General features: G+C 34.5%; 1 protein-coding gene across 13 annotated transcripts in view; it reads right to left on the bottom strand.

The window, feature by feature from the left end:
- Nucleotides 1-25207, bottom strand: part of SMG7 (SMG7 nonsense mediated mRNA decay factor) — a 130495-nt gene that overhangs the window by 18368 nt on the left and 86920 nt on the right. For 12 of the 13 annotated variants that reach the window (XM_007480938.3, XM_007480937.3, XM_056815632.1 and 9 more), the window contains 8 exons: nucleotides 23006-23123; nucleotides 21688-21820; nucleotides 8137-8308; nucleotides 6752-6823; nucleotides 5167-5317; nucleotides 4577-4712; nucleotides 1866-2028; nucleotides 1393-1549 (listed from right to left, as the gene is read on the bottom strand). In XM_007480938.3, the coding sequence (XP_007481000.1) occupies nucleotides 1393-1549; nucleotides 1866-2028; nucleotides 4577-4712; nucleotides 5167-5317; nucleotides 6752-6823; nucleotides 8137-8308; nucleotides 21688-21820; nucleotides 23006-23123 (1102 nt within the window). Of the gene's footprint in view, nucleotides 1-1392; nucleotides 1550-1865; nucleotides 2029-4576; nucleotides 4713-5166; nucleotides 5318-6751; nucleotides 6824-8136; nucleotides 8309-9252; nucleotides 9330-21687; nucleotides 21883-23005; nucleotides 23124-25207 lie in introns of those variants that run through there. The other variant, XM_007480942.3, reaches the window with a different exon arrangement.

Genomic DNA, 25207 nt, shown 5'->3' with positions numbered 1-25207 from the left:
CACAGAGAGTTGATTTTCACGGGATAAGGGAGAACTAGAAGCAAAACTACATGCAGAGGAGTGCTGGTTGAACACCACTGCCCCCCCCCCCCCCCATCCCCACTGCGCCAGGTTCTGCAACTGGGCATAGGCTAAATTCGGGGTCCTGGGACACAGGCTACATCAATAAAAGAGCACCCCAAGATAAAGTATATAAAGCAAGAAGGCTCTTCTGTTTAGTCTACTACCCTTCTACACAATTAAAGCACAGCAGAACGAGAAGTAGTTTTAAAGAAGATTCTAAATTCTAGATCACAAACACTAAAAAATCCCTGCAATCCAAAATTCAATTAATATAGTTGTTAAGGTTTATTGAACCAAAGCAAGAAAAACAGATTTCAAGGAATTTGAGAAGAGGGTTGGGGAGGGAAGGGTATGGTGGGAAGGAAGGGTATGGTGGAAGAGAAGAAACTGAAATCTGAATATACTATAAATAAATATAAATACTAATACAGGTTAACATTAGCAGATTCACAACATTCTCTATGAATCTGTCCTAAAATGATTAAGACTAGAATTACAAGCTTTAGAGATATAAGATACAGAAGATTATAAGTAGAAAGACAATGGGATCCTAATCTTGGCTGGGTCAATTTTACAATATGGCCAGTCAAAGGTTTAAAAATTATAGGCTCCCAAACAAAAATTCTATTCCCCATTCCCCTCAAGAAAAAAAAAATTCCTTTTTATAAAAAAGAAAAAAAATATATATTCAAAAAATAAGCCCCATCACCTACAATGATGGACTTCATGGGAAAAAAATTTATCTATATGATCTTGGGCAAAATATATTTTCATTTTAAATTCAACAAAAACATAATCCAGAAATGCTCTGAAACTAAAAATTTAGTCAATTAATAATCAAATATTATCTCTATAGTCAAATATCTTACATGTCTCTTCAAACTAATTATTATCGTTACTATAATATAAATCGTTACTATAAAAAAAATATAGTTAAGAGCAACAGCTTATATGAAGAAAACAATAAAGGAAAAAAAATGCATTTTCTCTACTTCCTGTAATTAGATATGTTTGGGTATATTGTAAATAAATAAGAAGTAAACTTGAAAAAATGGAATTGCTTTTCCCCCTAAATTGGCAACAGGATGATACACTTCTGATGACAGAGGGGATAGGAATGAGTCATATATCCTCCTTAGGATGTTTTTTACATAAGAAATTCAAATAAACAACCAACCCAAAGAAGTTTCCAGTTCTATTTTCCAAGAATATCTAGAACAAACAATATCATTTACTGCTTAAAGTTGTGTTTTAGAAGTCTTTACATAGCATACAAATCAGAGCATTTCTCAAATCACACACCATCACACTACACTTTAAAACACTTACTATTGTCTTTCATCCACCACAGTCTCCTGAAAGACACTAGGTCTAAGTTTCAGCCAGTCCATTGAGACCTTGACAGCAGGAAGGGGATATGCACTGCATGACTCCTCCTGATACTCATTCTGGAGAGGACACTTGCACAGGATGCCAAGAAAAGAGACTTGGGAGACAAAAAAAGAAAGAGATAATAACCCAGAATACAAAAAGATATGAAACAGTGCACAAATACAAGTAAAACAAAGCAATTATCAGTCTTTAGCTACACCATATCAAAACTGCCCTTTCTTTGAGGGAAAACGATCAAGAGAGAGGCTCATGGAACCACCCAAATAACAAATAACAATATGAATGTTGAAAAATAAGACTAAAAAATGCCACTGCCTCTTTAGGATGAAGAAAACGGGCAATATTTCACTTCTAAGGTGTACAACATAAGAACTAGGATAGCAGCAGAGACCAAATACAGGTATACTCACTAAAAAGGGCCAGTAGCTGTGTCCAACACAGCTGTTCATCCTGGCTATAACTGTGTTGTTCAGTTTCATTGCTAAAGTCGCGAAGGTGATGAAGTTGAAACAGGTTAATGACAGTGACGTGAACTAGCTGCTGAGAGTTGAATGCTTTTTGGAATAGCAGTCTCTGAAAAACAGAGAGGAATACTTACATATGTAATCAAGATATAGGAATCCTCTTTAACCTAAGTAATCAAGTCAGTCAAAATGCATTTATGGTTACAAGACATAGCTAGCAATGAATAAGCAGTTTCGTCTTTTCCCAAATCCTTACCTTTCATCCTAGAATTACTACTATGTATTAGTTCCAAGGCAAAAGAGTAGTAAAAGCGAGACAATGAGGGTTAAGTAACTTGCCCATGGTCTTACAACTAAGAAGTGTCTGAGGCCATATTTGAATCCAGGATCCCTATCTCTAGGCCTGGCTCTCAATCCACTGAGTCACCTAGCTGGTTTCATTTTAAACCCTACTGCTATACCTTAAAATTAGATGACTTCACTGGTTTGAAAGGGCTCATTCTAGATTCTTTGCTAGGGAATAAACTGTCAGAGAAATTATTAAATTATACATGACTAGTTGATAATTAGACTGCCATATACTTTCAGAAGAACTCAGGTTTTGTAAATAAATCTAAGAAAAGAAATATGGGACTAGCATGGTTTTTTAGTCTTCACTATTAAAAAAAAAGGCTTTGTATATATATATATATATATATACATATGTATATACATGTATATGATTATACATGAGACAATACAAGAGTTAATCAGCAAGAGAGCTGCAGCACCTTACTCCCTACCCCCTTATCACTCCCCAGAGCCTCACAGGACATCAAAAGTAACACAACCATCAGTCTATACAGTATTTAAAAAGTAAAAACTAGGGGTGAGTGGAGAAATTCATGGCTTTTTCAGAAGTTTGGGAATCACTCACTCCACCAGACAGCTATTTCATGATCTATGAACAAATTTTGAAGGCAAGGTCTGATAGGCAACACCCATGCCAAATACATGAATGAATAAATGAATGAATGAATAAATAAATAAAATCAACCCCCAAACAAAATCAACTAAGCAACAGAAATATTTTTGGTAAGACTATGTATACATGAGATTATTTTAATGCTTCCATAACTAACTCCTCCTTATTCCCCCCATCTCTAATCCTATTCTATGCAATGATGAATTTTCTTCAACTACAACAAAAACCAAGTTTCAAGTAATTAACTAATCTATTCTTGTGGAACCTTGCACAAATGAATTTGGTAGATTCTTTTTCCTGTTTCAAGTTAGACCAAGTATAAAGATGACTATATCCCAGGTTAGAAAACTTACAAGTTTTGTTTCACTTAAAAAGCAAAATGCCCTTTTATAGGTTCAAGGCTGGGTGAAACCTTAATCATTCATGTCAACTAAATTCCTAAATCTAGCATAGCAAATTACTTTAGTTATAGACAAATTACAATTGAGGCCACTTGTCTGAACCCTGGTCTCAGTGGAAAAATCACATGTTTTCTTTTCATAATAGTTCTTTAAGTACATGAAGATTTACTAAGAAATTGCTAAACTATAAACACTTTTCTCAGCAGAACAGTTTATAAAGTCATCTACTCTTTTAATGGAACTGAGAAATTTAATAATTATGTAAAGGGCACTTTTCAGATATCATATCATGTTAAACTTTTTGTTTAGGCTGGGATTAAAGAGAACACTAAAAATAAAAGCAGAAAAAGTAGGTAATGCTAAAAGTTTTCATGAAAATTTAAGTACTGAATGTGTCCATCCCTATCACATTCCTGTAAGTTTAGCACAAAGTGGGTTCTACATCAATGTTTGCTGAACAAATATCAGAAACTATTTTGCATGAACTGTCTTTAAAACTAAATTATTTACAGATATCCCTTTAGAGGCAGCTTTTGAGACTTTAGGCTAAAAAAGACTATCATGAAATGTTTTAATAGATGCAGAAGAAGAAATAATCACAAAGTATTTTACCAGATATTTATAAACATTAAAAATAAACACACATAGAAAAAGGTAATACTGTATTTAGGTATTCCTCAATAAATTTAAAAGGACCATGCTAATTTCCTTCCCAACAAATTTATTCTAGGTCAAATGCATATATAAGTAGTACAAAGATCAGTCAGAAAATTAGACATTTTTCTTCTTTTTTTATGCATGAACAATACGGAAAAATGTCCTTGCAAACTTTTGAAGTGCTTGGACCTAGTTTTTAAATTTAAATATCATATGTAAAAGCAGAATAACTAATGTGGAAAATGAGACCAACTACAAAGTAAATAACCAAGCTACTAGTTACCTACTGACATTTGGAAATAACTCAAGCACAGTCAAAAGCAGTACTTTAGAATCCTGGATCACAGGACTAAAAAGCAAAGCTATCTATCCTTTGCACAAATCTGCTATTTTGGCAATTCCCCAGCAAAAGCACTGCTACTCTCTTCCATGGTCCCCCCGCCCCCCAAGTTATCTCTTACATTTCATCCAAAGTTGAGGAATAAGGAACAAGCGAAGATTGTAGCACTTTGGATGTATTCCTGATAGTGGAGGGCCAGAGTGCAATATTAAATAAGGAGTACTTTCAGTTTAATTCAACCTCATTATTTTTAGATTTGAAAACAATAAAGAATTATGTTTCCTTGAGCTCTGACCTTAAACTGTTCTTCCAGTTTCTCTCGAAGAGGGCTCAGCTTTTCTAAACTCTTGCTCAGGTACACATGACCATGGAATTTAATAAAGGCTTTGATGAAGTCAGAAACACCCCATCTAGTTTTCACCTCATCCCGGCTGTAACAGAAGAAGGAAAAAAAAATGGAGTTGTAAATAGCAAAAATTACATTTCTCTTTTAGATTGCCAACATACAAATTACCTTTAAAAGTAAATGAAACAGTAGGGTCCTTTATGGAATTTAGAGTTCCTCCCACAAAAACAAACAAACAGGGAAATGGCTACTTACCAATATATAACACAACAGAAGAAAGAAACTCTTATTTCTCTAGGTTTTTTTCCCTCATCTACTCTATTGAACATATACAATGATTTCTACATGTCTATTATCATTGACTTTATGTTTTAAAAAGAGTTACAGGCAAAATGGATGGAGTTGTCTTATTTGAAGAATCTGAAAGTGTCAAAGGAATGTTGAGATGCACAAAAATAGTGACTCTATCAGATACACAAGTTTCACAGGTAGAGCTACTACAGATGAACAAAAAGTATCCCAAGAGAAGTTGGGCAAACCTTTCCAGTGCTTTAGAAAGTGCTTTTTGAAGATTAGTGGAGGCAGCTGGGAAAGGAAACTTCACAGCGATGCTTCTGCAGTAGTAGAAAATTGTGGTCAGATGGTCTCCTTTGGAAGAAGCTAAAATAGCCAACTGATTATAAGGCTGACCTAGGGGAAGAAACGTATCCTTATTTATAGAGCTGTCAAATTATCTACCACAACAATACAAGAAAGAAATCTTATAATTCAAACCCCAATTCTAGAAAATTCTAAACCTATCGTTATTCTACATGCAAATCAAGTTTCATGAGCTAACAATGACCACAAGTGACCTGGAAGGAGACATTAGAAGGCATGACTCAGGGAAAGGATGCTGGCTTTAGAATGAATGAGTCAAAGTGGCTCTGCCACTTACTGTCTTTGTGTGACTTAGGACAAGGCCCTTCCCTTCTGGGGGGCCTCAATTTTCTCATCTGTAAAAAGAGGTAATTATGAATGCAGAATAAAACAATTTTTTTTGCACATGTCTTATATGGAAAAGTGTTTTGATTACATGTTTGTAATAGGCTTCATTTTTCTGATGTTCTCAAACGGCAGATTGTTGCCTGTTTAAAACAATTTTTCCCCATTAGAAAAAGTTGAAATAGACAGACAATATCTAAGGTTTCTTCTACACCTAAATTTGTGGCCCTAAAAAGTGGAGTATGATTTGCTACTTAATATATATCCATATTCCAATTTCTAAGCCATAGAACTGGGGCAGAAGGAGCTATAAGGGCCCAAAGTCTCAAAAGACTCAAAAGAGGGATTTTGGTTAAGATGTAGTTTTAAAGGAATTGATGAAAATTATATAACTTAATTCTTGTTAAAATTTCCTTTAAGGAACTTTCTTTAAGGGTTCTTTAAGACCCCTTAGTTAATAGGAATCTCACAAAAGGACACAAAAGCAAATTTACATGTTTATAAACAATTCTTTCTTTAGAGAGACCAAGGAAGTTAAGTTTTTTAGAAATTATTTGAGAACCCATTGAAGAAGGTCTACTGTATAATTTATTTGATCGAAACAAAATGTCTTATGTAAATGGTCATTTTAGTATGCATGGAAACGCATTTAGAAGGAAAAACTAATACAAGATCAGAGGCTTAGAGTTAAAAGAAACATTAGATGTTAGTCCAACTCACATTTTATAGATGAGGAAACTGAGTTCCAGAGTGATATGGGGATTTGTCCAAGGGAAAAAATGAAAATGAGGTGTAACAATTACATATCCAGTATTCTTTTCAAAGTATCACACATGTGCTGGAGACAGGGACTAGAACTAAGATATTAATGGTATTAGGAACACCCTCTATTATCAACACAAGTTGGTACCTTTGCTTCAAATTATAGTCTTAGAAAGTTGACTAAAGTACTCATGATTTGCATAGATCTTCCTGGCTTCAAGGATGGCTCTCTATCCTCTAAGACAAGCTGCCCCTCTTATATTACTGCCATAAAATGAAAATGAATCTTTAAAAAAATATTTAGGAGAATTTTCCCTTATATTTATAAAGAATGCATCAGGTGTCCAACTGCTTAGTCTTAACAGGACTCAGACTCACCATTGGAGGGGACAAGCTGAGCTGCATGCCTATAGTAGGACTCTGCCTGGCTGGTCTGGTTTCTATAGCGAGCTGAAAGCAGGAAAGAAATAAATTGAACAAATGAAACACTGAAACTTCCTTTCCTTTCTGAATTTCCCCAATTTTCCTGCCTACTTGTTTAAAATTCTATAGACTATGAATACAATACAATTTACTTACGACTCATTACAGAGAAAGCATATAAATAGTTTAAAATAAATTAACTGTAGGATTATGTGTAAAGTGTCCATCTTCTTTTATTTGGGACATTCAGCATGTAACCAATTTTAAAGCTTACCTAGCCCCCATTTTCAGGTCCTCCAGTGTCATGCATCACCAGCTCCCATTATGGACTATGCTGGTGACCTGGAGCCGGCCCACAAGAAGGGGAGATTTTATATGGCACTTAAAAACAAAACAAAACAAAAAACACTATACAATATGATCTGGCAAATGGTTTATTTCTTTTAAAATCTCAATGTGATTTTTAAAAATGCCTCCAAACCTTTTTTTCTTTTGGGGGGGGGGGGGGGGGAGATTATAAAGGATGTGTGTGCAAAAAATACAATTAAAGCAGTAACAACTCACAAACACACCACTTCTTTAGCCTCTCCTACAGATAGCAGAATCTCATGCTAATTTTGTGACATGACCCTCTCATGGAGCCAAAGCTATGATATCAAAAGACCTAAAAAAAATGCTAACTTAAAATCAACCTTTCCCTCACTTGCTATTTTAGGACAACTAATACATAATCCTATAGTTAATTTATTTTATAACCATTTTAGGTCACCTTTAAAGGAAGACAAGTTGTAGAAACAAACAAGAGGAGTGCAAAGAACTGAGCTAAAATAAATGCATAAGAAACATGAATCCTTTTCTAAAGAATATTTTCAAAGGAAATAAAATTGTTTAAAAAGTGCTAATTCTTAATGTATCAGTAAAAAGAAAAAAATAATCTAGCTTCTAAAAGGATTAACATAATGAAGGAAAATCTTCATAATTATAAAATAGAGCAGTCTTATCTTATACTTTAAAAAGCCTAGAATATCCTAAGTTTTAGCTATTTACCATATTCTTATAAAGCAAACACTGTCCTTCCATTTAGTCTGAAAAAGATTTGTACCAATGTGGAAGTTATTTTTTTCAAGGGCTTCTTGCTTAAGTCTATTCCAAAGTACTCAGAGATTCTACATTCCTTTTAGCACATTTCACATCACTCTCATAATCTCAATTCAGAATATGTGGCTAACTTCCTGAAATTATATCTGAAAAAAAAAGCTACAAGCAGATGAATTTCTTTCTATGACTACTCCAAAGAAAAAGAGAAGCATCTCAATGAGCTTTTCACTTCAAAGACTCACCAATGTCTCCAAGGTGGACGAGGCAGTGCTGGCATATATATGAGCAGGAGCTAGACTGTGGCTTCACTATGGCGCTGGTATGCGTCTGTTTATTGCTGATAATTCCCAACTGGGAAGACTTCACACGGCAAGGTAAATCTACATTAAACACTGTGCACAGCTCCTGTAACAACTAAAAGAAATGCAAATGACAGATTTAAAAGATGATTTGAAACATTTTCCCCCCATTATTTCTACAATCAATTATGCAGTCTGAATATCACATACAGCAGAAAAACTGAAAAAAAACTACAGCTAAATTTTATAGCACCATCTATAGGAAAATATAATCCTACATAAGAAGAACCTGTATTACTCATCAAACACACACATTTTCATTCACAAATTTTTCAGAAATCCAGGAAAAGATCCAAAGGCCAAAAAAGGGAAAAAATTGCTTTCTGGAATTATTAACATTCTAAGCATCAATCTGCACATTGTACAAAGTGAGTTCGATGCCTTTCCTATACTTAAAACCATGTAAGCTCAGAAGACCTCTTAGATATTTACATAAGTAAGATATAACAAGTAAGTGAATAATTTGTTAGGCTTTTTGGAAAAAGCAAAAATTCTGGGCAAGTACTTGGGAGCATACGGGGGAAACTACCATAAGATATAAGAAGTCTCAATGTGAACAGCATTCAATGATCTGTATAAAGGAGTTTATCTATACCTACAAATACCACGCCTGCATTTAATACCTGCTAAATGCCCACAGACAAGGAATTTTAAAAAAAAAACTGATATAGTGATAAATTACATTTTAAAAGTTCTAAGTTACTTAATTTCTAACTTTTATTAATACAAACAGAAACACAGAGAAGCTGAGAAACTCCTAGAAGTCTTCATTTCAGGAAAGTTATTATATAGTATTCATGATAAATTTAATAAAGCTGAATAAAATCATAGGATAAAAGATTTAGAGCCAGAAGAGACTTTAGCCATCTAGTCAAACTTTCTCAGTTTTATAGATGAGCCATCTGAAGGGCCTTTACAGGTTATGTGACTTGTCCAAAGGTAAGGTACATAGGTAATAAGTGGGCAGAACTAGGATTCATATCAAATCTCATTTCCCACCTGGCTGAAGTACTTTGGGACTTCTCTGACTCCTCCACCATGCCCCAGGAACCTCATCATTGGAAAACGTCATCATCCTGCAAGATCGAATCAGCCTTGGTACTCACACCATTATCACTATCTTCTCTTCCCCTTTGACTTGAGGGTAGAGCTAAAACCTCCATTTAAGAGAAGGCTTAAGATAGACAACTCATTTCCCACCTGGCTACACTACTATGGGACTTCTCTTACTTTTCTCCATTTACTTCCATTTTTTTAGCTTTCTTTTGTATATTATCTTCCCCCATTAGATTATAAATAGACCTGTAATAAATGTTTACTATTGACTATCAAGATTCTCTGACTCAAAATTCAATGCTCTTTTGTACTATACTATCTTCTTGAGATAGTAGATTTAAAACTACCTCTCTGCCACTACCTGGCAGCTAGCAATTAGGCACACCATTAAGTCTGTATATGTATTTCTTTTCATTATTCCAGAAAAACCTATGTGAAGGTTTTGGAGAATTTGTCCATAGACTGAAGTCAAAACAATGGACATTACTGATTTTTACCAAGACAGACATCACTTTCATGGCACTTCTAGACTCAGTATACTTATTGAATAAGCAAACTACATTATCAATAGAGAAGTCTATGGTTGTTTTCTATGACATTTGGATTGTAACTAATTATGATAATGAAAAGTGGAAACCCCTTTAAAAATCCCCCAACTTAATTACATTAAATTCAATAAACATTAAGTGTCTAGTCTCCTGAGTCCTATTTATTCTGTCTTTTAAATATTATTGTTTTTGCTGGTAGTAGTTCCTTCCCTGAAAACAATCAGGCAGTTTAAAAGGTCAGTCAACCCTGAAAATTAAACAAAGGAAGGGAAGAATGGCAGAGATCACCTAAACAATCTATATAATTTCATTCAACAAACATAATATACCTGTGTCTAACATAGTGTGCTAGAGAAAAAGAAAATTTAAATAAGTTTCAGCTCCTGACTTTATGAAGTTTACAGATTAGAGCAGGTGATATAATTGGGAAATACTGAAAAAATAAAAACACAACACAACACAACACCACACAACACAACACAACACAACACATAACGTGAATTTGAGGTTTTATAAGGCCCTATGCAGCTGGGAAAGTTGTTTGTCTTTTAAGTTTGATAGCACTGGTCTAGTGTGAGAATGGTCCATTATTGATTTTGCAGGAAGAGTGGGGAGGGAGAGAGATTGGGGGTGGGGGAGGGGGAGAGCACAAACACAGAGAATGCTGGAGAGAGGAGGTAAGCATTTGTGTTGGTGGTTTGGAATTTGTTTTGTTTTGCTTGACAATGTTAACTTGTTACATGAATTTTTTCTTTCAATAATGGTAAAAGAAAAAAATCCACACACAAGAATGATGTTTGAGAGTCTGACAGGCCAAAGAGAGATTTAGAAAAAGATTCCAGGGATAAATAATGGTAGCTGTGTTAAGCATGCAGGCAAGAGAACCCAAGCTATATTCTAGGCAAAAGGCAATAAACTACTTTAGTTGAGTATGTAGGGCTGGTAGGAGTAAAGTGAGAGAAGGCCTGAAAAGTTGGATGACTTTACATGGTAGCAGATGCCTCAAATTCTTCTTGTAGGCAATATAGAACAACTAAGAGTTTTAGCTGAAAAAAATCATTGGTTGGCTTTAGTGGCTTAGTGAATTGAGAGCCAGGCCTGGAGACAGGGGGTCCTGGGTTTAAAATCTGGCCTCAGATACTCTTTAGCTCTGACCCTGCATAAGTCACTTAACCCCCATTGCCTAACCCTACCTACTCTTCTGTCTTGAAGCCAACACACAGTACTAATTCTAAGACCTCAGGTAAAGGCTAAAAAAAAAATGACATCATCAGATTATACATGTATTTCACAGTGCTCTTGTAGCAGGAATAGGATGGAGTGGAAAAAGAAGGGAAACTCTTAAGACTTGTCAATACTACAGAGGTAAAAACAAAAGCCTATAGTAAGAATGCTGCAGAAAGAATAAAGAGGGATTATACTCAAGAAAATGTGATAACAATGACTGAAACATGAAACCACCCTAAGGTTACAAATACGAGACAGGGTGAATGATAGAATTAACATCAGGATAGGAAAAATATTAATAATATTCCAAGTCATTTGCATACTGGTGGTAATATAAGCTATGAAAATAAAAGTGATTGCTGAAAGAAAATGAAAAAAGGCAAATTTAGTGTTGGTGTTAGCCAATGCCAAGTCAAAGAAGCAAAGAACAGACCAGGAAAACTGGGAGCCTCTACAATCAAAAGAAGAAAGTTGGGAGACAACAACAGCAATATATGTAAGAGAAGCCAAGAAGGAAAAGGAGTGGGAAAACTCACTGTCTCTGAGTGCTATTAGGCCAATGGTGAACTCTAAATAAGTAGTTTCAGGAGAATGATGTAGGCAGAAGATTGCCAAAAATTGAGGACAGGCTGGGGAGTAAAGTGCAATTGGGGCAGACAATTTCTTCTATAAGTTATGAAGTTGGACAAATGCAAAAAAGAAAGGACAGTAGCTGAATGGGCTAGGAAAAAAATGCAAAGCTTTTTAGCATGGAAGTGATTCAAAGACATTTATAAAAATTTAATTATATTCAACTTGCATATAAGCACTTAATAAAACATTGTGCTATGTACTAAAATATAGGAAGGAGTCACTGAGGTGAAAGAGAATAACTGTTAAATCAAAATCCTAAAGGAAAAAGGGAAGAAATTTTTATCAAAAACACAAGACATCCACCTACTTTTTTGTAAGAAGGAAGGAATAGGTGATGAGGAAGACATTTCAGGAATAAGAGTATGGGAGCCAAGTAACTTACAGCTGATGTTCTCAATTTTGTTAGTGAAACAGAAAGTTACAGTCACTAGGTGCAAGGTTGAATAATAAGGGATGGGTTTAATAGTGAAGAGGTAAAAAAAAAAGAAAAATGATTTGGAATAATAATAAAGAATGAGATAGAGTGGATATAAATAGAAATGTTGAATTTCTAGCAGGTATGATCAATTCGATTTTGTGATTATCTTTAATAATTATTTGCCAATTCTAGGTCAGGACTGAAAAAAATGTGATGGTAGTTTCACATCAAGGGCTGGAGATTCATAAGCTAGGAATGATGAAAAGTCAGAAAAACAAGAGATCCTAGGGTAATAGTTAGTGAAATATTAAAGGGGGAGGTGATGGAGGCCAATTCAGAGAAGAAAGCCAAAGTGGTAGAAACAGAAGTAATTATATCTGTAAATGGTTCAAATGGGATTATAAGTAGGTTTCTAGATTAAAAAGGGTTGAAGAGCTATATATGTTTATTTTCCCCTCTGAAGAATATTGAAGCCTTTGGGCACAATAAGGGATGAGTTGTGGTTTAAATAGTCACTGAGAAAGCTCAAAATCTGATTTGGGAATTGACAAGAGCAGTAAGTACAATGCAATATTAGGTAAATAGAATAAAAAATTTTAGAGTTGTAAGGAACTTTCTAGGTTTTCTCACTTTAACAAGAGACCTAGGAAAAACTAGTTATTTGTCTTTGAAATCACATGATTAATTACTAGCAAAACTGAAACTAGAATCCACAACTCCTACTATCCACTACACCACAGTGCCCTCTTGACAATAACACTCCCAACTTCTGAGATCACATAACTCAGAACCAGGAAGAGGGAGGGCATTAGGTTGGTGAAAAAGTTGTCAGAAAGTTTTGCTCTGGGTGGTCAGACCCTCAAACTCTATTTTCTCTCATTTTAGAAATACTTCCAGCAAACTTCAGATTTCTCAGACCATAACAAATTAGAAATCTCAAATTAAGGCGGTAGGAAAAAAGGAAGGTCAGTATAGATTGAAATCTCAAATTAAAAAGTAGAAGAGGGTTAAAGGAATAGTTAATAGTAATAAGGGAAACACAAAAATTGTAATATGAGAATTCCACTCCAAATTCACTTCCTGGCATCTTAGGATCTTTAAAAATATAGATTTAGAAATTCCACATATCATATTTTAATATTCTTAGAAGATATTACCACCTAATAAGATAACCTGAAATCAAGATATATTAAATTCTGCTCATTGCTCCCTGTTTAAGAAAAAGCATGGAACCTCACACTCTACACCAAGATAAATTCAGAATGGGTGAATGACTTGAACATAAAGAAACTAGAAGTAAATTGGGTGAACACAGAATAGTATACATGTCAGACCTTTGGGAAGAGAAAGATTTTAAAACCAAGCAAGACTTAGAAAGAGTCACAAAATGTAAAATAAATAATTTTGACTACATCAAATTAAAAAGTTTTTGTACAAACAAAACCAATGTAACTAAAATCAGAAGGGTAGCAACAAATTGGGAAACAATCTTCATAAAAACCTCTGACAAACGTTTAATTACTCAAATTTACAAAGAGCTAAATCAATTGTACAAAAAAATCAAGCCATTCTCCAATTGATAAATGGGCAAGGGACATGAACAGGCAGTTCTCAGCCAAAGGAGTCAAAACTATTAATAAGCACATGAAAAAGTGCTCTACATCTCTTATAATCAGAGAGATGCAAATCAAAACAACTCTGAGGTATCACCTCACCTAGCAGATTGGCTAACATGACAGCAAAGGAAAGTAATGAATGCTGGAGGGGATGTGGCAAAGTAGGGACACTAATTCATTGCTGGTGGAGTTGTGAATTGATCCAACCATTCTGGAGGGCAATTTGGAACTATGCCCAAAGGGCGATAAAAGACTGTCTCTGCCCTTTGATCCAGCCATAGCACTGCTGGGTTTGTACCCCAAAGAGATAATAAGGAAAAAGACTTGTACAAGAATATTCATAGCTGTACTCTTTGTGGTGGCCAAAAATTGGAAAACGAGGGGATGCCCTTCAATTGGGGAATGGCTAAACAAATTGTGGTATATGTTGGTGATGGAATACTATTGTGCTAAAAGGAATAATAAAGTGGAGGAATTCCATGGAGACTGGAACCACCTCCAGGAAGTGATGCAGAGCGAAAGGAGCAGAAGCAGGAAAACATTGTACACAGAGACTGATACACTGTGGTATAATCGAAGGTAATGGACTTCTCCATTAGTGGCAATGCAGTGATCCTGAACAATCTTTGGGGATCTAAAAAACACTATCCACAAGCAGGGGGATATGACTGAGGAGAGACTCTAAATGAACACTCCAATGCAAATACCAACAACATGGAAATGAGTTTGAATCAAGAACACATGTGATACCCAGTGGAATCGCGCGCGTGGGCTATGGGAGAGGTGGGGGTAGGGGGTGGGGGAAGAAAAGAAAATGATCTTTGTTTCCAATGAATAATGTTTGGAAATGACCAAATAAAAATTTAAAAAAAATTTAAATTAAAAAAAAGGAAAAAGAAAAAGAAAAGAAAAAGCATGGAGCTGTCATAAAAAATGACCAGGAATGCTATAGATATTATTTACTTTATTAGCAAAGTTAAGTTATTAGCAAAGCATTTGATCCTATTTTTGTGGAAATCATGAAGTAGGGACTGGATAATACTAGAAAAAAATGAAGAGGACACAATTAGATGACTTAGAACTGATTGAATAACTTCTGACTCAAAATGTAATCCTAAATGGCTCAATGTCAATTTTGCAGATGGTCTCTAGTGGACTGACTGCTTTAGGGGATCTGGGTTTAGCCATATACTGTCTAATATTTTTAACAATGATTAGGATCAAGATAGAAATGCCATGCTTATCAGACCTGCAAATGACACAAAGCTGAGAGGGAAAGAGAACACATTTGATGACAGTTAAGATAACAAAAGATGCTCATTAGCATCATTCAGCAATGAGCTGAAGGTATAAAATCTTATACTCAGGTTCAAAAAAATCAATTTTATAAAGTTAGGATGGGAAACCCATACTTAGATGCCTATTTGTCTGTCTGAAGTCAGAGGGTTCTACTAAACTATAAGTTCAATAAGTCAGCAGCAAAATATAGCATCCACAAAAGGTAAACTCATCTTGGGTCACACTGAGAGATGTTTCCCATGAAAGTGATCACCCTTCTGTACTCCACTATACTTAGACCATTTTTGGATTATTACATTCAGTTTTGGGCATCACCAATTAAGGACATGTAAAAGCTGATGATGATTGTCTAAAGGAGAGAAACCTGAATGGGAAAGAGCCCTGAGTATTTCTTAAGGACAAGTTGAAAGAACTAGGGCTATCTATCATGCAAAAGAAGAGAAAGCTCAAGGTGTCATGGACATGACAACTAACTTCAAATTTCTGAAGGGCTATCATGGATGGAAAAACTAAATATTAGGTAGAAGTTGCATAGAGACAAAATTAGGCTTGATGTAATATGAAAACTTTCCTAACAAGTAAAGCTATTCACAAATGAAATGGTTGCCTTACCCTACCTCAAAAAAAAAAAGTCTTCAAGTAGAAGCTGAATAATCACTTGCTAAACATCTAATACTAGGGATTAGTTTCAGATAAAAGTTAGACTAGAGAGCCACTGAGGACCTTTCTAATTCTCAAATTCTGTGCTTCTTGAGAAGTCAGAGAGGTCTGAGAAATCTTTCAAGAATGGACACACAGTAAAGGAATTAGGATTAGAAAGTGAATGGAAAGAATAATAAAACTGAACACTATAATTTTAGTGATCTAGCTTAGTCAAGGAAAAGAACTGAAAAAAAGAGGCATACACTATTGCAGACCTAAGAAACCACAAAAATAGAATGTTTCAAGCATCATCAGGTTTGATTTATGTATTGGTTGATTTTCTTGAGCTTTCTTACAATAGGAGAGATATATTCATAAAGTGTGATTTAAAAAAACCCAAAAAGCACCAATAAAAATTAACTAAAGTGTAGTTATATAAGATAGGTATATTTCCAATTCCATCAAAGCTGATTTAAATTTTGGAGCTTAAGCTTCAGCTATACAAAAAATTTACTTAAACAGAACATCTTGTTCCTCAATGATACCAGATAATGGAAGTCTAAAGGTAGTTAACTTGGTAAAATCCTCGAGGGGGAAGCTGCTCCTGTTATCACTCTATCCAACATAATTCCTATAGCATAACAATCACTGAAGAAAAATGAGCTGTGGAAAATATATTTTCACAAATAATCAAATAAAAAATACTCATTAGATATTAGGCAGTGAGGTTATAAATAAAGAAAACCAAACTAGTTCTAATCAAAAGGAACTTATTACATTCTAATATGTGAGGAAATAAATACATATAAATATGTGCAACATATATTATAAAATAAATAAATAACTAGTTTAATATAAGGCAATTTGGGAGACAAGGTATTAGGAGTTATGAAAATTAGAAAAGATTTCCTAAAAAAGGCACCATGAGACAAAGTATTTAAGCAGAACATATATTCAGTTACATAGCAAGAAAAAAAAGCAAGGACATTAAGTCTGAAATTTCCCCATTGGTAACTGGCAATTGGGGTGGGGGGAGGCTGTAGGACTGAAGCTCAGGGAAGAAACCAAGGCTGGCTATAAGCATAAGGGCTTATAGTACATACACATATGCTTTGCATGCATGCATGCATACATATGGAGGGAGAGGAAAGATGAGGGAAAGCAAGAGAGAGACAGAGATCTGTAACTCACCTGCACAATAGTATTTTAATATATTTGGACACAGTACATGTTTAAAAGTATTAAGCCTCTTTTAGACTAAATTAAGTGAAACATGACACCTATTTAAAAACTGACCGTGTATATTAGGGCATAAAAACCTCACACCCAAATTTGAAAAGCAGAAATATTAAATGCATCCCTATTAGATCATAATGCAATAAAATGTGCCATAAAAGGCCATGAAAACTGATTAAAAATTAATTGCAAACTTAAATAATCTAATTCTAAGGAATAGAATGGTCAAAGAACAAATCATAGAAAAAATAATTTTGTTAAGCAGAATTAAATGAGATAAGATACCAAAATTTATAGGATGTAGCCAAAGCAGTTCTTAGGGCAAAATTTATATATCTAAATGCTTATATTAATAAAATGGAAAAAAGAACAGATCAATGAATTGTGCATGTAACTAAATAAATCAGAAAGAACAGATTAAAAATCCCAATTAAACACCAAACTGGAAAAGGGGAGGGGGGTTAGAGGTGAGATCAATAAAACTGAAAGTAAGAGAACTACTAAATTAATTTTTTTAAATCAATAAAAATAAACGCATTGGTTAATTTGATTTTAAAAATTACTAGCATCAAAAATAAAGAGTGAATTCACCACCAATAAAGAGGAAATTAAAGCAGTCATTAGATGATACTCTGCCCAATTATATGCTAATAAATCTAATAATCTAAATGAAATGGATGAATATTTACAAAAACATAAACTGCCCAGACTAAACAGGAGTGAAATAAATACTTGAATAACTCTCTCTTAGAAAACAAGTCATAAATAAGCTACCTAAATAAAAATCCCAGGGTCAGAAGGGTTCCTAAGTGAATTTTACCAAATCAATACTATATAAATTATTTGGAAAACTATGCGGTCATACCAAATTTCTTTTATGATACTAATATATCACAATATATCACAAAGATCATATATAGGTGGGATTACACAAGAAATGCTGGGTTGGTTCAGTATAACCAACCATATCAATAACAAAAACCACAAAAATCATAGTGATTATCTTCAATAGATGCAGACAAATTGTATTTTGACAAAACACAACATTCATTCATATTAACACTAGACAGCATAGGAATAAATGGAGCTTTCCTTAAGAAGTATCTATCTAAAAACATCAACATTTTATCTATAATGGGGATTAAAGTTAGAAACCTTCCCCAATAAGACCAGAGTGTGAAGCAAGGATGCCTAATTATCACCACTTTTATTCAATATTGTACAAGAAATGCTAGCTATGGCAAAAAGAAAAGAAAAGAAAAGAAAAGAAAAAAGAGAAGAGAAGAGAAGAGAAGAGAAGAGAAGAGAAGAGAAGAGAAGAGAAGAGAAGAGAAGAGAAGAGAAGAGAAGAGAAGAGAAGAGAAGAGAAGAGAAGAGAAGAGAAGAGAAGAGAAGAGAAGAGAAGAGAAGAGAGAGAAAAGAAAAGAAAAGAAAAGAAAAGAAAAGAAAAGAAAAGAAAAGAAAAGAAAAGAAAAGAAAAGAAAAGAAGAGAAAAGAAGAGAAAAGAAAAGAAAGAAAAGAAATTGAAAGAATTAGAATAGGTAATAAAGAAACAAAACTATTACTCTTCACAGATGAAATGATGGTATGCTTGAAGAAACCTACAAAAATCAATGAAAAAATTAGTTAAAATAATTAAGCTTAATTAAGTAGTTAATGTGTTCAGACTGAAAAGCAGCATGAGAAAAATAACTTCAAGGCTAGGATGGCCCAAGTTCAAGTCTTGACTTAATGAAGTAAAGATGATGACTTGTATTTGTAGAGAGAACATCCTATCTTAGGACTTCTTTATACCAAATGAAAAAAATTACAGGTTCAGGCCCTATCCTAGCAGAAGATATAAATATTTAATAAAACAAGGAATTCTGGGAGGTGATATGACACAAATGAATGCAAAGGTTTGAAGCAGAAAAGGTCATTCCAGAAATAAGAAAGAAGATCAATCATAGTTTCATGAAAAAAGTTGCAAAGGCAGAGTTGTGAGGTGTCAAATAATTTAATTTGAACAGATGGTAGGACGGTTAGGCCAGACTCTATAACCTAGAATTTCATTCACTCGGTAGTGTTCTTAAGAGAGAAGTGGTATGAATAGATCAGTACATAATAAGATTCATTCAGCAGTAGCAATAAAGACAAGACTGAGGAAAAAAAGAGACCGAAGAAAAAATAGGTTAAAAAAGCAAGTGAACTAAAACTAGTTCAGGTAAGGAATCATAAGTATTTATGTTATAATGGCGGCAGTAGCAAAAGAAAGGAGATTATGTGATAGAAGTGATATTGGGCAGAAGAACTGAAATGATGTGGCAAATAATTACTAGTGGTGAGGGAAGAAAAGAAGCCAAAGATCACAATAGGTTGAGGAGAAAAAGCCATTAAATATTGGACATTATAAGTTTGAGGCACCAATGAAAGCAACTATGTCACAGATATATATATATATATATATACACCCAGCTTGCAGATAAATTTCGCGTTTTATACTTTAGTAACTGTGTATACTTCAAATGGCTAGCTGGATAAAATGACTCAAAAACTACTTTGAAATTATGTTAAATAGGTGATTAATGTCCCTACCCTTGGCTCAAGAATTTTCACTGTTAGGTGTATTAATCCAAGAAGATAATGGTCTCATATACCACAAAACAGTCATGTTTCTGGCATGAATGGAAGCATAATATATTTCCTTTAGTTGGAGAACAATTAAAACAAACCATTGTACATGATGGAATACTATTGTCCAATAAGAATTGCTGACTAGAAAGAATGCACAGAAGCATAGGAAGACTTATGTGAACTGATGGAAAGTGAAATGAGTAAAATTAGGAAAATATGCATAATGTTAATATAAACAATGTGAAAGGAAATAAAAGAATAATGATGACAATAAACACTGGTTGCTATGTAACTAGAATGAGCAAAATTGGGCTCCATGAAGAACTGTGTATACTTCAAAAGGCTAGCCGACTAAAAAGGTACAAAAACTCTGGAAAGTACTTTGGAATTGTGTTAAATAGGTGATTAATGTCTACATCCTTTGCTCCAGAGTTCTCACTGTTAGAAAATGGAGGGGCAGCTGGGTAGCCCAGTGGATTGAGAGCTAGCCCTAGAGACGGGAGGTCCTAGGTTCAAATCTGGCCTTAGACACTTCCCAGCTGTGTGACCCTGGGCAAGTCACTTGACCCCCATTGCCTACCCTTGCCACTCTTCTGCCTTGGAGCCAATACACAGTATTGACTCCAAGATGGAAGGTAAGGGTTTACAAAAAAAAAAAAGAAAAGAAAATGGGTAGAATAGGTGACTATGGGTGAGCATAGCATACAATGTCAGACTTGGTTGATATGTTGGTCAGTTTTGCTGAACTGCTGATGGCTCTGAGGTGGGGAGAGGTGAAAGATTTACCTTAGAAATGAGGGTAATGGGGCAGCTGGATGGCTCAGTGGTTGAGAGCCAGGCCTAGAGACAGGAGGTCCTAGGTTCAAATCTGGCCTCAGACATTTCCTAGCTGTGTGACCCTGGGCAAGTCCACTTAACCCCATTGCTTAGTTCTCACTACTCTTCTGCCTTGGAACCAATACACAGTATTGATTCCAAGATGGAAGATAAGGGTTTTTAATTAAAATATATATATATAAATTCTTTATATGCCTGATTAAATATAAATAAGTCTGTATACAATTCATTGTGGAAAAACAATATTGGGAAGGACTTAAGAATAGTCTTTAGACTAAGTCTCTTGAGAAAATTATTAAGGAAGTGGAGTCAAGATGGTGGCTTAGAGGCAGTAAAAGTTCAGATCTCCACAAAACCCTTCCTCAAGAATCAGAAATTATTAATATAGGCAGAGCTTGAAAACTTATTTTAAATGGTAATTGAGACTCAGATCTACCTGGTATTAGCAACAATGCTATAAAAAACTATCCATTATTCTTAAGTAGAAAGATTAATAAACTGATGCCAAGCTATCTCTCCCAGGATTCAACATTGATTCCCCTCCCCATCAATCTCTAATTTAAAGCTATAGGAGCCAAAGTGGATATATCAGAGACAAATAGTAGTACAGGAAGACATCATAAAAGAGCTTTCCCAGTACAAGAATTCCATACCCTTTATTTTGTTTGTACCCAGAACTATGTGTGAATATATGTAAAGAGATATATTCAAAATTATTGGGGTTATTATGCAATCCTAATGTATCTTCCAGTTCTAGGAACCCATGTAGTCTAAAACACCTCAAAGCTGCAAAAATGAATTTCACTGAAGGGATTCTAAGAGAATTCACATGATGCTCCAAGTTTCATTATTTCTCTTCTACCATCATATGACTCTACTTTCAGAACACACACAGAATCCTACCCAGAATTTCACATTTACCACAATATTTTTTAAAAGGGAGAAAAAAGCTAGCTAAATGATTTTCTTTAAGCAATGTTCATATTAGATCTTTTCCTACTGAACAGCTATCCTATCATCCTTTCTAGAATCCCACACCTTTCTAAAATATGTAAGTATCTACATACACACATCTTATAAACTTATATTTGTGATATTTAAAAATCCATTGATTTTTCACATGACAAAATCCAGAATATCCTCACCTATAGCCTGGGGGCTTGTTCCATGTTCTGCTAAAAGATTAATTTTATAATTCCTGCTAACCCTGGTGGGGAGGGGTACAGAAAACACAGTATTATGAAAAACTTTAAAATATTTTATTTAATAACTCAAAAGTCACATCTGATGATTGCAATGTAGAACTCACCTGCGTATAGAAGCCACTAGCTGCCTCTAAAAACAGAGAAAGATTTGCTTGAACTTCACTCCGATTAGGGTTTGCTCGATTCTTTGCCTGGCCCTGTAGTGTTGTGATCTGATTCTTAAAGGCATGATTCCAGCTGAAAACAAAACGTAATTCTATTTGCTATAGCAGTGACTCACTGGGCAGACACTGGTCCCCCTGAGAACAAGAAAGAACTATTTGTTATAATTATAACATTCTTAAAAGTAAAATTATATTAAAAACTGCTCACTTATTTAAAAAAAACCTACCTATTCTCTAACCTAGTACTGAAATTACTGTGGAATCTAAATAATCTTAGTGAACACACAAAATATCTGAACAAATTGTGGCATCAATACTCATTTTCCATGGACAATCACAACCAGTAACTATTGGGGCACTTCTCCAAGGATAATCTTATAAAAACTTGTCCTCAAGGTTATAAGATCTCACACTAGTGTGTTCCCCACAACATCCAAATTTAAGTCAGACAAATTTCTGAACACTGAAACTAATGATAGGTATTAAAAGCATTAAGTGCCTATTGTGTTAATTCATTTACACCAAGGGTCAGACTGTATCACCGATGTACATTGTAAAGTATAATATATAACCCTCATAACAAGCCTACTAAAAACAAAAAAAAGAAAAGAAAAGAAGAACAGGAAAAAGAGTGACCAAGATAAAGGACCCAATAATCAGGTGGGTTAAGAGACTACCTGAGCAAGCCAAGATCTCTTTAAGGAATGCCTTTAGCAGAGGGATCATTATCACTATGCCCTCCCTGTTCATGTATGAAAAAGGTCTTTTATCACTGAGCAATGACATCAATGATACCACAGTTTCATATAAGAGAATTATATTTATTGAAGACAGACGTTGCTAAACTGTTTGGAGACCTCCACTGATTCACCACCTAATCAATCTTAATTTGTATGTCATGCTGAGTAAAATGTATAGCATAGAAAATGACTGTGCAGAGTTATTAATAGCCCCAATCACTCCACCTCCTACTCCTAATGCTAAGTATGTCCTAATAAATTTGTCCTGTAAGATCAACAAAGCTGCCCTAAACAGCCTAGTAATAAGATTTTTGTGGTTCATTTCCTAAAACTCCTCATTCTATCCCTGAAGTCTATTTTTATAATATTAAAGTGGCCAAAGATTTTGTTTGAAGAATAAATAATCAGTCCTCTAATACAGGTTTGTTTTGATAGCAGTTAAGAAAAATTTTTCTTATGAAGTACTGAAAAGATGATTCTTTTGTATAACTACCATACCCCAAAATTTGAATACTTACAGATCCTGTTCCACTTTCTTGTCTAAAGCATACTCCAGATCAGTAACTAGCATTTTCTGGTACAGGTCCTGCAGAGCCTGCCTAGATGTCCAGACCTCAGCTGGACCCAGCTTGGAATCTGAGTAACAAAAATAAAAACAAAATAACATTGTTTAACTCAAGGTACTATATCAATCACTTCGTTCTCTTTCCCTAACCAAAGAAAACTATTATATATAGTACACTATCACAAGAGATCAGGTTTTTCCCCCCTTTATAAACCTTTACTGTCTATCTTGGAAACAATACTATTTATTAGTTACTATCTTTTTAAAAAAACTCTTACCTGAAAGAGTAATGAGAATTAGGCAACAAGAGTTAACTGACTTGCCCAGGGTCATAGAGCTAGGAAGTGTCTGTGGCCAGATATGAATCTAGGATCTCCATCTCTAAGCCTGGCTCTCAATCCACTGAGTCACCTGGCTGCCCCTGGGTATTGGTTCTCAGCAGAAGAATGGTAAGGGCTAGACAACAGGAGTTAAATGACTTGCCCGGGTCCCACAGCTAAGAAGTATCTGAGGTCACATTTGAGTCCAGGACCTCCCATCTCTAAGTCTCGCTTTTAATCCACCAAGCCACCTACCTACCTGTCCCCAGATCAGGGGTTGTAAACCTAAAATATGTAAGATATTTCTTTTTAAAAAATCTGATAACTGAATTATAAGTTTTTTATAATCCCACATATTTTATACATTTAAAAACATTATTCTAAGAAGGATCCCAGAAGTTTCACCAGAAAGCTTAAGAGTCCACAAAAAAAAAAGGTTAGAAATATCTACAAAAGATATAGACTCAATCTAACAATAAGAATAGGAAATTAGATTAGGCTGACTTTAAAAGTTCTTTAGTTCTTTGATCTGGTCAGGGAAAATCACTATAGATCTGCTAATCAAACAGAATATCCATTAAAAAAAAAGAGAAAGGAAGCTGTATATAGGAAAGCTGAAGCTAAGAGCCACTTAAGTGATGCAACTAACAAGATAGAGTCTATTACTTTCTCTGATTCTCACAAAGTCTCAAACCTCTTCCAAAATAGGAATTATCTGCCTTTATTTGCTAGCATTCTAGAAAGGTTAGCAATAGCAATAAGACAAGAAAAAAAAATTAGCGGTATAAAGAAAAGATAAAACTATACCACCTACATGGCACATGATGTTTACTCAGAAAATCTTACAGAATCAATAAAGATTTTCATTGAGACACACTAAGGCTAACTCATCAACAAAGTTTCAGAATACTAAACAAACCCTCAAAAATCAATGAATTTTATACAGGATAACAAAATTCAATAGAAAGTTATAGAAATCAAAATCTTTTTCCAAAAAAAAAAAACAACAAAATAATATATTTGGGGATCAATTTACCAAAACATTTATATAGATTCAATTACAAAATATTCCTTTAAAAAATCCAGAGGAATATTAAAATAAGTGGAGGAATATCTACTCCTCTTGGTTAAGTTATGCCAATGTAACAAAAATGATATTACCAAAGTTAATTTACTTTTACTATTACACCAAATTATCAAAGGGATACTTTATAGGGCTTGATAAAATGATAACCCTTCATTTTGAAGAAACAAAAGATCCATGATATAAAGGGAAATGAGTAAATGTTGGTAGGATCAAAAGGAGTATAGAATTTATAGGTCCCAAACTATATTATAAAGAAGCAGTCATCAAAACTATGTATTATTGGTTTAAAAAGAGGTAGATAATGAAATATTGGAAGGAGGAAAATAAAAAATAAGACCTCTTCATCAAGCCATCGGGAACATCATAGTATAAGATCACATTGGCCCTGGATTTTCTGTAACTGGAAAATAGAAGGGAGACCCCCTATGCCAAAACCTCACTTGAGGGCAACCAAGCCAGCCCCAGAAGCACTCTTTTGGAATACTCCAGCATAGTTTATAGTTCTTTTTTGTATCCCCAGCACTTAAAACAATGCCAGTTATATCAGGTACATCATTACTCTATATTGATTTCAAGGCAGAAGAGTAAGGTATGGCTAAGTAATGAGGGTTAAGTAACTTGCCCATGCTCACAAAGCTAGTGTCTGAGGCCAGATTTGATTCAGAATTGAATTCAGGCCAATTGACCTGACTTTCAGTCCACTGAGCCACCCAGCTGACCCTCTATTAGGTTCTTTCTTAATAAATGT

The sequence above is a fragment of the Monodelphis domestica genome, chromosome 2 (assembly GCF_027887165.1).
Source record: "Monodelphis domestica isolate mMonDom1 chromosome 2, mMonDom1.pri, whole genome shotgun sequence".
Taxonomy (NCBI): Eukaryota; Metazoa; Chordata; class Mammalia; order Didelphimorphia; family Didelphidae; genus Monodelphis; species Monodelphis domestica.
This window is presented reverse-complemented; position numbering and strand designations above follow the sequence as displayed.